The sequence below is a fragment of the Mercurialis annua genome, linkage group LG8 (assembly GCF_937616625.2).
Source record: "Mercurialis annua linkage group LG8, ddMerAnnu1.2, whole genome shotgun sequence".
Classification (NCBI taxonomy): Eukaryota; Viridiplantae; Streptophyta; class Magnoliopsida; order Malpighiales; family Euphorbiaceae; genus Mercurialis; species Mercurialis annua.
Window position 1 is genome coordinate 462,210 of NC_065577.1, and position 16,206 is coordinate 478,415.

Here is a 16,206-nt window from a genome sequence, read left to right on the forward strand (position 1 = left end):
TATATAAACGTATGACTTGGTATCTATATGTATGGAACTCATTCAAAACTTATTTCTTATTTGCTCAAAATTTGGATCTTTGTACAAAAAAATATATGAATCAACGAGGAAAATGGCCATTATCCATTAATGTAGTCAAAATGATGCATTGTTGTCAAATATGTCAATTTAACAAAAATTTAAATTATAAACACTCTTAAAGATATCTTATAGAAGTAAATTATTTTTATCATGTTCAACAAGTCCGAATTTAACAAATCATATTACAGCTATACATTGTCAATTAAATCAATGAATAACACAACCATGTATTTTTCTTTTTTTAGTGTATTGTTTTTTTTTTTTAAATTCAACCATGTATTTTTATTAAAAAAGCTATTAGTATACTTGAAAACTATTTATAAATATATATCATCGTTTTTACATGTTTCAAAAGCAGGGTTCGAAATGTTTAATTTATAGGAATGGTCTGTCCAACTATTAATTTTTTGAGATAACAATTTATTATCATATTTTTCAAATATATTTACACATATTTATGTCTACTAGTTTCGCATTACGTGCTATGCACGTGGCTCGTAACGTAACTTGTCAATGAACATATTAGTAAATTTATTAATAATTATATTAATTTTTTATTTATAATTAATATTAAATTAATTAAGAATTTTTGTAAAAGTAAATATAATATATTCGGTTATTAAAAAATTTGTAGTTCAATCAAACTAAAAGATAGGTATTCCTACTAATTTAGAGACAATTTAGTTATATTTTACATACTAAAGACTAAATTGGAGATAATTTAGCTACCTATTCTAATTAGAACTTTAATTACAATAGTGATTGATTAAATAACCAATTAGTTAATGACAATAAAACCTTTATTTAGTATTAAATTGAAAAAGATTATTCAGTAAATTTGCATGTCCCCCTCCCCCCTCCGTGCTTTTATATATAATATAGATATAGATATAGATATAGATAGATGTGTTGTCTCTATGTACGAACGATACTTTTTGCAAGTTTTGTAGTCCACCTTTACCTCTAATAAAGATATATATCAAAAATTGATCTTTTTATATTTAATAGTTTAACTAAAATAAATTTAGAATTTTAAATTCATTTAGAGATAAACATTTATATTTTATATATCCCATAGAGCAATATAAAAGGATTAGTTTATGTTTTTAATTCTTCACGTCTCATGAACTAAATAGACGATTATAAATATAATAATTATTTTTGTTTAAATAATTAATTGTCATTACTCAAATATTGTCATAAAATAGTATTGTACATATATTAGTATTATTATATAGATTTAAGAGCAAAAGTTTATTTATCATATGGTTGGTGATTGTTTTATATTTTGGTAAGAGAAAAATTTAAAATACCGTTAGTATCCGTACGAAACGTGGATAAAGCAAAATAAAATTCAATTATTGATTTAATTATTTTATTGTTAAGAAAACAGAGGAAAACCCTAACCAACATGAAAGTCGTCAAATCCAATTCAAATCCTAATTCCTCAAACCCCTAAAATTCGTACTCCGACTCTGTCTCTTGATGGAGGATCATCCCAAATCTTCCATCTCGAGCACAATTTTCCCTTAAATTACCCTTACTTTACTGCATAAAACCCTAATTTGAAAACTAAAACTTCTATTTTATATTTATTGTTTTGTCAACTCTACTACCGATTCTCTTAAATTAAGTAAAGATGTTTGGGTGGAACTTTGCGAAATCGGCGGAGGCCGTGTTTTCGCGGTGGGCAATGAAGCGGATTTTGAAGTTCTTGTTGAAAAAGAAATTAGGTCAATTTATTTTAGGTGATATTGATCTTGATCAGCTTGATATTCAGCTCCGTCAAGGCACTATTCAACTTAATGATCTTGCCCTTAATGTTGATTATCTTAATCATAAGGTATACCACTCTCAATTTCACCTCTCTAAAAAAAATTAAGGGTTATGCTAAAAAAAATTATGCTAATTTGTATGTTATGCTATATTTTTTTTTAATTTTTTCTTACAGTTAGGTGGAACTACACCTGTCTTTATTAAAGAAGGATCGGTCGGGTCTCTATCAGTTAAAATGCCTTGGGGTGGTAAAGGTTTTCAGGTTGAGGTGGATGAACTTGAGCTTGTGTTTTCACTTGCATCTTGTTCGAGGAGTAACACGCCGGATGGAGATGAGAGCACTGATTTAAATCAACACAGTGATTCTCATATGCAAAGTGATGGAGGAAATTATATGGCTGATGGTTCTGCGAATTCTAGTATCGATAATGTACATGAAGGTGTCAAGACAATTGCTAATATGGTTAAATGGTTTCTGGAAAACTTCAATGTAAATATAAAAAATTTAATTGTTGCTTTTGAACCGTATTGGGAGGATGATAAGAAGGCTGAGAATCAGAAAATCTTGGTTCTTCGAATATCTGAAACAAAATGTGGAACATGTGTTTCTGAAGATGCTAATTTGAATTGTGATGCAAGAGTTGAGAGTTTTCTTGGAATTAGTCATTTGACAAACTTTATAACCTTTCAAGGAGCTGTACTAGAACTTCTTCAGATGGATGTTGCTGACAAACAAACCTCCTTGTCTTCTCCACTAGGTTCTAGTTTCAATGAGTTCTTTTCGGTGCATTGTCCATCAAAGGATAGAATTCCAATTCTGTGTGGAAGTAAAGGTGAATTTTCAGGGAACTTAAGGTTAAGTATTCCGTGGAAGAATGGTTCCTTAGACATTCGCAAAGTGGATGCGACTGTTTCTATTGATCCATTGGAGTTGAGATTGCAGCCCAGTACCATTAAATGGTTGTTACTTTTATGGAACTCTTACAAGACTTTGGAGGAGGGGCTCCACAACAAGCCAACAGACTCTGTTGATTTGAACTTGTCCTCCCATTTCTATTCATCAACTCTTGATCGTGGCAGTTTTTCTTCTGCCGTTTCTTCTTTAACCGGGAAAGAATCAGCAAGTGACGCTATGCTACCCGGATCACATCTTATACCAGATTGGGTTCCAAATTCCATGGAAGAACAGAATAAATCTGTTAGCACAGAAGACCATGACCTTGGAGCAAGGTTTGTGCATATGTTGCATTGTTGAATGTTGTATATATTTTTGCTCCACCAGAGTCGAACATGAATGGAAGTGTCACGGTGTTATAAGTTCATGTGATCAAAGCATAAAGCATCATAGCTATTTTATTCAGGCACTACAGATATGATTATTAGAACAACTTCCTTATGTAAGTTTGTGCTGTACTTGCAGTGTGGACCAGTTTTTTGAGTGTTTTGATGGAATGAGAAGTTCACAATCAGCCTTGGGAAGCAGCGGAATGTGGAACTGGACATGTTCTGTTTTCAGTGCATTAACAGCTGCGTCAAGCCTTGCATCAGGATCTCTGCATATCCCCTCAGGTATGTCTCTTTCAAAGTGTTTTATGTCTTAACTTTTGATTTCCCTTTTCCTTTTTCTAATACTTTGCAACTCTATCTAGCATGGTTCATGCTATATCTACTATTCTTATAACTTGAATAGTCGAGGTGCTAACTGTCGTTATTTTGGTGTTTTTGATTTATCATGTCATTGGCGTTTCTGTAGGTTTCCAACTTTAGAAAGTATAGAACCTGATCTACAACGAACTAGCACAAATTTGCTTGCTAAACTTTTAGATTAGGTGAAATAGGTGACTGTGATGTTAGCATTGTCCTTTAGTGAAATTAGTTGAATAGGAAGAGTTCAATCATTGCTTTTACTAATTTAAGGTTTAAATTATGGTGAGACTTGAGTCATATATCTCCTATTTCTGTTCACGTAATTGTTATCAAACTTTAACTGCCATTTGTTGATACCCCATGATTGACTATGCCATGATTGACGGCAACTTTTTTTAAGGCGAGTGGCAAGAGTATTATTAGGCTTTGATCTGTGTGAATTGTTTGCAGCACATTTTGAATTTGTTAAAACTTCTTTCTTTTGAAATTTTTTATGTTGTTTGGCTGATCAATTATTTATTGAGGTAATTCTTCTCTTAGCACTTGGGGAAATGTTTTGTGGATGGTAGATGACCTTGTGAATTACGAGATATTCAATGATTACGATTTAAGCGCAATAGTTCCATTTCTCAATCCTTGTATGTGCTGAGAAGTGTCTCATTATATTATATTAAGTTTTCTCAGGCATTTTGACTTTGCCTTTTTTTTTCCCAATGGTACGCAGAACAGCAGCATATTCAAACTAACCTGGAAGCAGCTGTTGCCAGAATATCTATCATCTTATCATTCCAAGATGACTATCAGGATTATCTATATAACTCAAAGGGTAATCAAAGTAGTAGTGATTCAAATGATCATTATATGGTAGCAGAATGCCACGAAATATTTGTTGCTTTACAGGTAATGTTTTGCTTCTAGAACTTAAATCCATTTTCTTTCTTATTTGGGGTTTTGCATTCGTGATTTACCTTTTAACTAACTCAAAACGTTTGATAAGATCAACAGGTATGTCCTCAACAAATTATGTTTGAAGGAAAAGTAAAGCATATTGACGTTGCTGATTACTTGTTCAATGGAATTGATGCCATGAACTTTCAGTTGAAAGAGTGTAGTGGTGATAGCAACTTTCAAACTCTTTCTATTCAACAACTTCAAGGTGAAGTTCAAGGAGCTCTTCCTCCATTTGCATCACCTGCCAAAGATCCCGAGTTGAATGAGTTAGGTGCTGAAAAAGCTAAACATTTTGTCTTTAGACATATGACCAAAATTGAACTGTTCGTTACCTCAGGCGTGACTCATTGCCATTTTTGTGTCAAGTCTGATTCCGCAGATGCAAGTTTAAAAGAGAAAACATCTTTTTCATTGCGATTGCCAAATTTTATACTTTGGGTGAACTTCTGGTCAATACAAATGTTTTTAGATCTTCTGAAAGACATAAGAAATCATGTTAAAATGCATAGTCCGGTGCAAGAATGTTCATCTGTCAACAGTAAGCATGGCTCATCTATTGGAGATGTTAAAAAGGGTTTAGTGCCTGGTGTCTCAACAGAGTCTTCAACAGAAACTTTGAAAGGTACTATATCAATCCTTTATGCAAGGATCATTTTGTGTTTCCCTTTTGGAACTGGTAAAAGCGAGGGCAACTTTTCTTGGGATCAGTTTATTGCTTTCGAATTTTCTGCGCCATGGACTTTCAGAGAAGGAGAAGTTCAAGATCTTCACTTGTTGTCAAATTCCAGTTCTAGGAAGAGGTATACTTCAAAGTCAACATGCTCAGTGAATTTGAAAATTGGTAATCTAAAGGCTTATGTTGTTAACCGATCATGTGAAAGCTATGGTGGAACCAACTCCTCTGGCTCTCCAAGACAGGTATTTTGCGCTGAAAATATTTTATCCGTCAGCAACAGAGCTGGCTGTCTTTCTACCATTAGTATGCAATGGCAACAGAGTTCTGTAATAGGTCCTTTGATATTTGAGAGTGCCAAGTCCCTGGCTACTGCTGAGGAATCTAGGAGCAGGAGAAAAACCACTGTGAAAGGTTCTGAATTTGTGTCTGTGACTGCTATGAAGGATCTGGTTGACACAAGTTTTCAAATCCAAGAAGAGATAATCTTAAGCTCTGTATTTGTGCTGCATATTAATCTGTTTTCCGTTACCATTGATTTAGGAAGCTCTCAATATGCTAATTTACACAATCTTTTAAATCAGATGATTAATGCATTATCAGGAGCAGCCTCTGAGATAGTAAATACTGAGGAGGCATCATCTTCCTCTCAAACATCGTTCCTTCTGGAATGTGTTTCTGTAGAGATTTTAATTAGACCAGATATGCAAGAGGATGGTAAAAGTTCATTGCAGAATGAACTTCCTGGATCCTGGCATTGTTTAAAGTTGAAACTTCAGAAGCTTGATCTCTTATCTGTTTTAAACATTGGAAGCATTGAAGGAGCCAAATTTTTCTGGCTTAGTCACGGAGAAGGCAAATTGTGGGGTTCCGTAACTGGGGTTCCCGACAAGGAGTTTCTTCTGATTTCTTGTAGCAACTCGTCAAGGAAACGTGGTGATGGAGGAGGTTCAAATGTTCTATCTTCTAGACTTGCTGGTTCTGACATTGTTCACCTATGGGATCCAATGAACTTTGATGAGATTTCATCTATTACTGTCAGATGTGGGACAATTGTTGCTGTTGGTGGCCGATTAGATTGGTTGGACTCAATATCTTCCTTTTTCACATTGCCAGCTCATGAAGTTGAGAAAGCAGGTCATGCAGATTTTCAAAAGGGGAATGTAAATGCACCAGGTGGGACTACTTTCATTCTTAAATTTGTTGATATTGGTTTAAGTTACGAGCCCCATGGGAAGAATTCAGTGATTACCAATCTCTATTCTGACTCTGACTCAAATTCCTCATATTACAAAGAAGAAACAAGTGAGCCACATGTTGCTTGTCTGTTGGCTGCATCTTCCTTGATTATTACGAGTACAGTTGGAGAAAATTCTGCTAACAACTTCAAAATAAGAGCGCAAGATATAGGTTTCCTTCTTTGTCCGGCATTTGAGAATCTCTTTGGCACTTACAGTGTTGAATATCTTCGAGAGATGGGCTATGTTAAAGTTGCTCGGGAGGCACTTCTTGAAGCAATTTTGAGAATAAACCCTGAAAGTGGCCTTCCTTGGGAGTTAGAATGTTCAGAATCCCACATTTATGTTGAAACCTGCCATGACAGTACTTCTCATTTGATTATGTTGGCTGCTCAACTCCAACCTCTTTTTGCTCCTGATTTGGAGGAATCATTTGTGCATTTACAGGCTCGGTGGGATAATGTTCATCAGGCTCGAGAGAGTAATGAATTCAATGAAAATTGTAGAAAGTCTGCCTATAATAGTCCTTTGTCAACTTCTCAAGTGCATGTCTCAGGTGTGGATACAGATAACAAGCTTGCGAGTGTTGGTTTGATGGATGAAATATGTGAAGATGCTTTTTCTTCCGAGGGAAATGAAGATTGCCAATTTGATTCTATTGAATCAAGAGTTTGTGATTCATTTGATAAAAGTCCCCTCAGAGAGGCTTGCTGCCTGAACATTGGAGATCCTGAAAGTGTGTCTGAGGATTTATTTTTTGATGGATCAGCGCCTTCAGTAGGATTTGGAAGTGCTGAAACCTCATATTTACAGAATGGTGTCTTACCAGAACTTCTAGAAGGCTATTGCCTGTCTGACTTGCGCCCACTGTCAGAATTGTCCTTTGGCATGCAATCACCATCTGAGATTCTCAAGTGCCAGTCCAGAAATTTTCAGGATATAGATCGCGGAAGAGGAAATAGTGGATGGTATGGGGATGCCTCTTTAAGCGTTGTGGAAAATCACATTTCTGAAGCAAGTTGGGGAGCTAGTTTGAATCAGGTTTTGGAAAACAGGCTTCCATCTTATGAGTGTACAGGATCTGATGAAGGTGGAAAGCCCACAGGGCGTATACGTCTTAAGAACATCAATCTAAGTTGGAGAATGTTTGGTGGTTCTGACTGGCACTCAAATGAAAGGGATGGTGAGGCCTCTAGAGAAGTCCACGGAAGAGATACAACTTCTTATCTAGAGATTGTATTATCTGGAATACAGTTGCAATATGACCTTTTCCCAGTTGGTGGAATTTATGCTTCTAAGCTATCACTTTCAGTTCAGGATTTTTACCTTTGTGACAGGAGCAAATCTGCACCTTGGACACGGGTAACATAATTTGTCTTACTAATTGGATGCTTTGCTATTATTTGCATATGTACACAATGTTTGAATTGTTCTGCTCCTGTTTGAAATGGAAGGTACTGGGATATTATCGTTCAAAAGGTCGCCCTAGGGAGTCATCTTCAAAAGCACTGATGCTGGAGTTGGAAGCTGTCAGACCAGATCCTCAAATTCCTCTTGAGGAGTACCGGTACGCTGCTGTTTTATTTTACTTTAAATGTAAAATATTTAAAATCTCATCCTTCTAAAAGCTCTCAAACAATACTCTACCAAAATGTTCTCTTCAACGACAGAACTTGCTGTGATAACCTCTGGGTACTCATTCCGTGGAAATCATTTAGAATAAGCATTAATTGTTCTTTCTGTATTTCTGGAAACTAAATATTAATGTTTTAATCGGTTCCATAATGCACGTCAGTCTTCTTAAGAAAGAATCCTGTATTCCTTTAATATCTCTTACTGAATCGTTTTGTTTCTGTATGTCTGGAAACTAAATATGAAATTTTTATATTTTAAAAAGTTAATCAGTTCCATAGTGCACGTCAGTCTTTCGTAAGAAAGAATCTTGTATTCCTTTAATATTTCTTTCTGAACATCTGCATAGTCCTAAGAAAGAATCATGTTTTCCTTTAATATCTCTTTCTGAACATGTACATAGTTCCTTTGTGGCTAAACCGACACTCATTACTCAGCTTTTCTGTCAAAAAGTTTAGTTGATTCATGCTTAGTGTTAAATGTTAATTCTATAAGACCAAACCATGTCAAAATACTGATTATGCTTCTCCTTGTATGTTTTGAATTAATTTATTTGAATTTCACAGCACAGAACACTATCCACAAGAGTAAATACATGTAACTTACTGTGTTCTACCCTTTCAGGTTGCATGTAGGCCTACTTCCTATTATATTGCAACTTCACCAGAGTCAACTTGATTTTCTCATTGCCTTTTTCGGGGCAAAAAGCTCGTCGGCTGACCAGTCTTTGATTCATAGTCAGAATTCAGACGGGGCAAAACCATTTGCAACGAAGAATCTTGCAGGACACAGAATTGCAGTTGAGGCGCTGCTCCCCTATTTTCAGGCAAGTGCTAGTTGCAATGCTCGTTAATATACCTCTAATTTTTGTTCCCATTAGCTGTAAACTCAGACAGTTCTCCGTACTGATTATATTACTCTTTCAGAAGTTTGATGTGCAGCCTGTCATTCTCCGGGTCGACTACAGCCCTCGTCGTGTTGATCTAGCAGCATTAGGAGGCGGGAATTATGTGGAACTTGTAAATCTTGTCCCTTGGAAGGTAAATATTTTGGTGCTTGTATTAAATCGTTATATAGTTTACTTTTGTTTGTTTTTAGAAGTAGCGAATAGCGATCCTAGAGGCAACATTAAAAAGAAAGGAATTATCTTCTGAGCAAGCTGTGTTAATTAATGCACTTTTTAAATTCTGAATTTCGTTTGTCATGATTCTGGTGCCAAGTGATGTTGACTGACTTCTGATAAATGTAGCACATCTTAGTCTGTGCCATTACGACATTTCGTACTAAGTGAAATACTGAGCTTACAATGCATTGCAAAAACTGTTTACGCAACCGATTCTCCTTTCAAGTTTGTTGAGTATTTAGTGCCTTGCAGGGGGTTGAGCTGGAGCTCAAACATGTTCACGCAGCTGGTGTTTATGGCTGGGCCAGTGTATGTGAAACAATCATAGGGGAGTGGTTGGAGGATATATCTCAAAATCAGGTTTAAGCACATGCATCACACTATTTCTCAATTATAGCGGTCGTCTGTTATATGTTTATTGATATTTGTTTCTCTTTCTTATTACAGATACATAAGGTCTTGCAAGGCCTTCCTACTATTCGATCCTTGGTTGCTGTTGGTAGTGGTGCTGCAAAGCTTGTTTCTTTGCCAGTTGAGAGTTATAGGAAGGACCGCAGAGTAGTCAAAGGAATGCAGAGAGGTAAATCATATGGAGTAAATTCATCTAAACTTTTGAATTGTGCTTGGTGTTGGAGGTATAGAAACAGCCTCTTTGCAAAATGCAAGGGGCAGGGGTGACTGCATAGGGAACACTTCGTGCACTTGGTGAGCTTTTTAAAGTCCCAACATTTACATGATCCTCCTCAATGAGACACCCAAAGCAAATCTTAATGCTCACCATTTTTGCTAATTTTATTGCACAGTTGAGATGCATTCGCTAGGTGTCATGTATGCTTGATTAACATCTGAATTCTCTGACGGAGAAACTCTTCGACAAGAAACTGCTAGCATGTGTCTCAAAATTTTCCTGACAGCCAGTACTTTTGTTTTTAGGTACAATCGCATTTCTTAGAAGTATATCACTTGAAGCAGTTGGACTTGGGGTACATTTGGCAGCAGGAGCTCATGACATTTTGCTCCAGGCAGAAAGTATTCTGGCAAAGAAGATTCCTTCTTCTGTTTCATGGCCTGTAAAGGGCAATACAAAACCAAATGTAAGGTGCAATCAGCCGAAAAATGCCCAACAAGGATTTCAACAGGTGAAGATTATATGTTTGGTTTAGCATGAGTCGCCTTTGCTTTTACTTGTATCTTCTACTTTATATTCTTTGAATTTGCATTTCACAGTATCAATCTATTAGAAATAAGTAGATTGAGAGTTCAGTATTTGATGACAAAATTGTGATGTTCCCAAAATTGGCAGGCATATGAAAGCCTCAGTGATGGCCTCGGGAGGTCTGCCTCTGCTTTAGTTCAGATGCCATTGAAAAAATACCAGCGCGGAGCCAGTGCAGGATCTGCCTTGGCAACTGCTGTACGGGGTGTTCCTGCTGCTGCTATAGCTCCAGTTTCTGCTTGTGCGAGTGCAGCGCATTATACTCTTCTTGGCCTTAGAAATAGGTGAACTTTTCTTTTTAAAATATTTAAAGGCACAATATCTAGTCTTTTCTCAGGTCTGAGACTTAATCCTTGACTGTACGTATTTACATCTGGTAATAACACATGCAGCCTTGATCCTGAGCACAAGAAAGAGTCCATGGATAAGTATCTGGGTCCCAGTCAATCAAGTGATTTGGATTGAGTTGAATATCGGGTAGCACCTTGAAACAAAGGACGAACGCATTTTTCCTGTCCTTTCCGTTATTCTCTTTGCAGTGATGGCTGGCTGTGACACGTGAGTGAATTCTCCCGTAACTTCTTCGCGTACATAGGCTTAATACGCCACTTGTTGGTCTCCCGCATAGTCTGGACGGTGAGAAATTCCAGAATCCAACATGTGCTGTGTCTTTGAATATATTTATCATATTTGATTCTGTTCAGTTTAAGTTCTGATGCATAATATTGTTGCTCATAACTTAATTATCGCAAATTATTGAATTAGTTTAACACTTAAACATGAACTTTTGGTTGCAGGTGTTAACAGTTGACAATCCATCATACAGATTCTTTCTTGCTATATTTTGTGCATACTGTAAATATTGGCTGGTGGTTATAAGAATATTTAGCCGTAGGAGAAGTAAAATGTATACTATAGTTAGCCAGATTGGTCGGTAGGTTCATAGAAGATATAATCCTCGATTCTTTGATAGGCTTCAATGCTTCATCACAGTGTATGTTATTTATAGACAAAACTATATTCCTTGTACATAATCAAGAAAGAGCAAGTTTTGGTCTGTGTTTTTTTTCTTCTTCTTTTTACATTAATTCTTTAGCAGTTCTATATTTAGTAGTAGACTCCAAATTTAAGGAAATGTAGCTTCAATATGGTTAAGAAAAGTCGAGGTTACTAGCTCTCTTATAGTTCGTTAACATCGTTTTATAATCTAATTTCTACTTTTAGTTTTTTTTTTTTTAGTTACTATTGCAGTTCCGGTCATTTGTTACCTGTATGTCAATGATAAATTGAATGTGACATAATTTTTGATTAGTCAAATTAGTGACAGTTCGTCTGAGTACATGACTTCAATATAGGAGACTCCATGTCTAAATGAAAGACAGCCAAATAGTAAATAAGAAAAATTTCAAATACTAATATTGATTAAGGAAGTGCAAACACTTATGTACAAACAACTAATGTTAACTTCATTAGCAAAAGTAAAAGTTAGAACACAAAGCTTAAAACTTTCTTGCACTTGCAATATAAGTGGATTAACCTTAAAATAATAATACTAATTAAAAAGCACATCTAATGCCTTGTTGCAACCCTCCATTGTTATAATGTTTAGTCTTCCTTCAGTCAACATTTCCTGTAAAAGAGAGAAAAAAATCCTCATGAGATCCATGGTATCAAAATAAAAAAATGCATCAGAAGATTTAAAATTTATTTTTTGCCTTATTAGTATTATGATGATAAAAAAAAGTTCCAAAATCACTCGGTTTGATATACTTTCAAAAAGGAAAACACTAATTTATAAAAAAATAAACCTTCCGACACTAATTTACAAGAAATGAACGTTCAAACACTAGAATAACAGATTCAGAAAAATTCATACACCATTGGCATTAAAATTTTCTTCATATTACTGCTAAGCAAAAACAAAAACTGCCCAAAATAAAAAGGAAGAAAAATAATTTAAATAAATCTCTCACCAGTAACCTTCCCATCAAGTCTCTTTTCATGTACAAAACCAAATCTCTTCTCCTCAACTATTCTTTCCAAAACTTGATGATTTTTCTTAGTTATATTGTCACCTTTTTTTAGGCCTAGTCTTTCTTTCCACCAACCTGATCTTTTCTGCACCCTTGGGAAAACATCAAATTCATACTCCTCATCATCATCATCAACAAGTAATTCATCTTGCAAAGTCATTTTTCTGAGCTGGTTGGTGGAGCCTTCCTTCAATGGTAGAATCTTGCCTTTGCAGAAGATCTCATCCGCAGGAATAATCATAGAGTTGTTTCTAACAGAAAACTCAAAATCTGAAGAAACTGGTGCTTCTCTATAATGTGTTTCATATTTGATTTGTGTTTCTACAAAATCATTTGAGAATGAGATTCTTGGGTCCATAGAAGAACAAGTGTAGAGGCTTTGTTGTTGCTCATTGATATTGTTAAACATGTTTAAGCATGTTATTAAGATTCAAATCAGCACTTACTTAATCTTTATATGTGCATTAATTGTTGGTGTTCACATGTATTAATATTGTAGTTAACTTTGTTTTATGTGAATGTTTAGCAGACATCTCATGTTACTTAGATTTGTCATTTTGTGATTAACCAAATGTAATATCCATCTGCCATGCATAAATATTTTACTTATAGTGGCAACACTAATTAAAAGGTTTTAGAGCTTGAGATTATTGACCTTTATTGCATGTTTAATATCAAAGACTTGTCTTCTAAGTGATTCTCTTGACAGAATATAGATAAGACCATTTGATCCTAATATTCTGCTTGATGTAGCTTAATCATCTTAATCTAAAAAACCTAATATTCATTTAGAAATAAATTTTATAAAATTATATTAGTGAGTGATAATGGATGAAGTTGAGTGAATTCAAATTGTTTTGATGTTGTAAACAAACATATATATGTTAATTAATCTCCACAAAACACTAGGCAATAGGGTTTTATTTTTCATCTCTTTTTATCATTTTCACTTTGCTTTTTTCTTCTTCGAGTTATTAGGTAGTGTATATGTTTAAGTTAAATGCAAATTCAATTATGAACTTTAGCATGTGTTGTAATTCAAACACGAACTTTAAATTATGACAATATGAGATGCGGACAATTATTATTTTTACAATTTGAAACACTGAGTAATTTTTGAATAAAAAATATTGATGTAAATTTATATTCTAGTGTACATATCATGATTTTTATTCAAAAATTATTATGAGCTTCAAATTGTAAAAAGAGGATAGTTTGTATCTCACAGTATTAGTATTTAAAGTTTGCATTATAATTGCAATGTTAAAGTTCATGATTTGTATTAGACCTAATCCTATATTGAAATGGTGCATTTCATACAAAATGAAGCTTGCATGGGACTTCACTTCACATCCCATCCAACTAGTAATTATTCTTTTTCCAAAGTCCATGTGAGGCTGAGCTGGTTTGATACTCAATCTAACAACTAAACAAGCTTATTGTACTTTTTGGAGTCTTTTACCAAAACAACAAAGACCAATTATACTAGTTTATGCTGCTACTTTGACTATTGTTAACATGTTAACAACAATTAAACTTTTCAAAATTAAGTCAGAAATTGGAATTTACTTCATGGAGTTTGTGGAGGAAGGCTATATCTAAGGACAATGTCTACTAATTGTTTCCTCTGTGGCTAACAGAATTTGTCTTATAATGTTCTTCAATATTAACAAAAATATATTTAAACTTTTTGAACTCAAAGCGCATTTACACTGTTAGATCATGAACAACCCACTTTTTAAATTTAGTTGGGTACTTTGAATGTTGCCCCATATTTGATGGGGTCATCTCTCTTCCCACAACATACTATAATAGGCTATTTCATGTGTTACCTATTGTGGACTTCACATCAGATTAAAAAAAAAGACTGACTGACCAAAGTTTTGATGTTTCTGCATGCTCAAAGACCATAGTTTTTGGGCAATTTTTAAATAGTAGAGTTAAGCATAAAACTATAAAATTCAATGGATTAAAGACATGTTTTATTACATGAGAAAATTACCCTAATTACTAGCTTAATCCATTTTATTTTGAGTTTTACTAGAGCAAAAGTCTATTTTGAATTATACTATTATTAATTTTTTAATTTGAATTTAATGGTTTTGCTCGACATAAAGATACTTTTTAAATTAGCAAAATACAACTACTCAAAATGGTAACCTTCCATATTTCAGCCTATTCAATTTGAAAGATATCAGTAAGATTCTTGCCATCAATTTGAAAGATTTCACTAAGATTCTTGCCATTAATCAACATTTAAGCTATCATTCAAATCTTCCCATTTAGAGAAATTCTTAGGTAGACTCGGTCTACCACGTCATCCGTAAATCAAACCTATTACATTATGACACGTCATTAAAATGATGGCAATCTTGTAATATTACTATTCAAATGTGTAAATAAATAAAAAACAAATTTACAAGATTGCCATCATTTTAATGACGTATCATAATGTGATAGGTTAGTCAACGGATGACGTGGTAGATCGAGTCTACAAAAGAATTTCTCTCCCATTTAAACTATCATTTAAAACATGAAAACCCACTAAATACTAAACCCTAAATCAGACGTATCTTTCTTTTTCCTCTCATTATTTTCTTGGTTTTATTTATCTTTATCTGATTTCTATTTCATTTTCGCATAGTTTTTACTATGATTTTTTTTCTTAGCAGAAGTTGTTCTTTTTTCCAGCGCTGCTCTTTTTTCCAGCTCGTCGTCGTATCCTCTTCAGAAGCAGCTCGTCGTCATCTTCTCCAGACCACCGACGTCGTCCTTTAAGCAATAGGTTGTCACGTCTCTTCCTCTATGCCGTTCATCAACAGCCACCGTACGTTCTGAATCAACGGCGCCATATCATCTCTTCTCCAGCGTCGTTCATCTCTGAATAAGCAGCTCCGACAGAGATACAAGTCTCCCTCATTTTTTATTAGATGTAGTTAATCAATGGTTAACTATCTGTAAACTGACAGTCGTTGAAGTGGGACGAAGATAGACGAATGATGAACGAAAGTGAACGATGAACGAAGGCGCGTTGGCTGGCAGCTGTTGTCTTTTTTTATTGTAATTGGGATATTGGCAATGATGTACAAATAATTAAGGTTAACTATATGTTTATTAATGGTTAATTAATAGTTAACTATTTTTTGTATGATTTTTTATATAAAACATGAATATATATTGATAATTACTTTTTTTTAATTACAGTTAACTAATATGTGACTAATAGTTAACTAACAGTGCCTATTTAATGAGTAATAGCATACTATTAGTTAACTGCATGTTAATTTCATATTAATTTTATTTTTCAACCTAATGTTAAGTTATTAAGAACAAATTGATATTTTTTAATGATTCGTAGTATACTATTAGTTAACTGAAAAGTAAAATCAATGTCCATATAAAGATCTTCCTTCCATACTCCGTCATATCAGAACTTTCAATGTTGTCATTCTTGCATTTATAAAATAAAAAATTTGTTAATTTTCATATTAACTAACCATTAGGTAACTATTAGTAAAATTTTATTATTTAAAAAAAAATCAAATCATTTTTTTGTTGAAAAAATAATTACAGCTGGTTTAAAAAAATTGTTATTTGTTTTTTAAGAATCATGGATTTGAATAATCATGTATTTGCCATTATATATGGGAATTACATTTGAATTTCTTGTTTGTTGGACTTTTTTTTGTTTCTCAAATGCTTGTTGTTTTCATTTTTTTTAATCATTTTATTTTTTTGATTTTCCTTTTGCCGTTTATGGCATATAATTCAAATTATTAATTACTATAATTAAGGATTATTAAAGATTCTTGAATATTAATTGCTATATATTTATG

The 16,206-nt window shown here is 34.0% G+C and overlaps 2 protein-coding genes across 3 annotated transcripts; one reads left to right on the forward strand and one right to left on the reverse strand.

The window, feature by feature from the left end:
* The first annotated feature begins 1,450 nt into the window (after positions 1-1,450).
* On the forward strand, positions 1,451-11,394 carry LOC126662312 (autophagy-related protein 2). Of its 2 annotated transcripts, none has more exons than XM_050356246.2 (14): positions 1,451-1,924; positions 2,033-3,087; positions 3,278-3,426; positions 4,229-4,404; positions 4,510-7,728; positions 7,821-7,933; positions 8,623-8,824; positions 8,925-9,038; positions 9,374-9,481; positions 9,569-9,701; positions 10,055-10,260; positions 10,425-10,621; positions 10,730-10,973; positions 11,135-11,394. In XM_050356246.2, the coding sequence occupies exons 1-13, from the start codon at positions 1,721-1,723 to the stop codon at positions 10,800-10,802; spliced, it is 5,949 nt and encodes a 1,982-aa protein (XP_050212203.1). In that variant the 5' UTR covers positions 1,451-1,720; the 3' UTR covers positions 10,803-10,973; positions 11,135-11,394. The 2 variants fall into 2 exon arrangements, with proteins under 2 accessions (XP_050212203.1, XP_050212204.1); XM_050356247.2 differs by having other exon boundaries at positions 10,730-10,895.
* Positions 11,395-11,731: 337 nt separating this feature from the next.
* Positions 11,732-12,869, reverse strand: LOC126661061 (uncharacterized). Its single transcript, XM_050354821.2, has 2 exons — positions 12,311-12,869; positions 11,732-11,967 (listed from the first exon to the last, which is right to left on the reverse strand). Exons 1-2 carry the CDS (start codon positions 12,777-12,779, stop codon positions 11,954-11,956), a joined length of 483 nt encoding a protein of 160 aa, XP_050210778.1. The 5' UTR covers positions 12,780-12,869; the 3' UTR covers positions 11,732-11,953.
* Positions 12,870-16,206: the final 3,337 nt, after the last annotated feature.

Bases quoted from the DNA above. Each gene is read 5' to 3' on its own strand.
- LOC126662312 (XM_050356246.2), top strand. From the start codon at position 1,721: ATGTTTGGGTGGAACTTTGCGAAATCGGCGGAGGCCGTGTTTTCGCGG. The intron at 7,934-8,622 runs GTACGCTGCTGT...CTACCCTTTCAG, and splicing joins ATTCCTCTTGAGGAGTACCG to GTTGCATGTAGGCCTACTTC. The intron at 9,482-9,568 runs GTTTAAGCACAT...TTCTTATTACAG, and splicing joins AGGATATATCTCAAAATCAG to ATACATAAGGTCTTGCAAGG.
- LOC126661061 (XM_050354821.2), bottom strand. From the start codon at position 12,779: ATGTTTAACAATATCAATGAGCAACAACAAAGCCTCTACACTTGTTCT.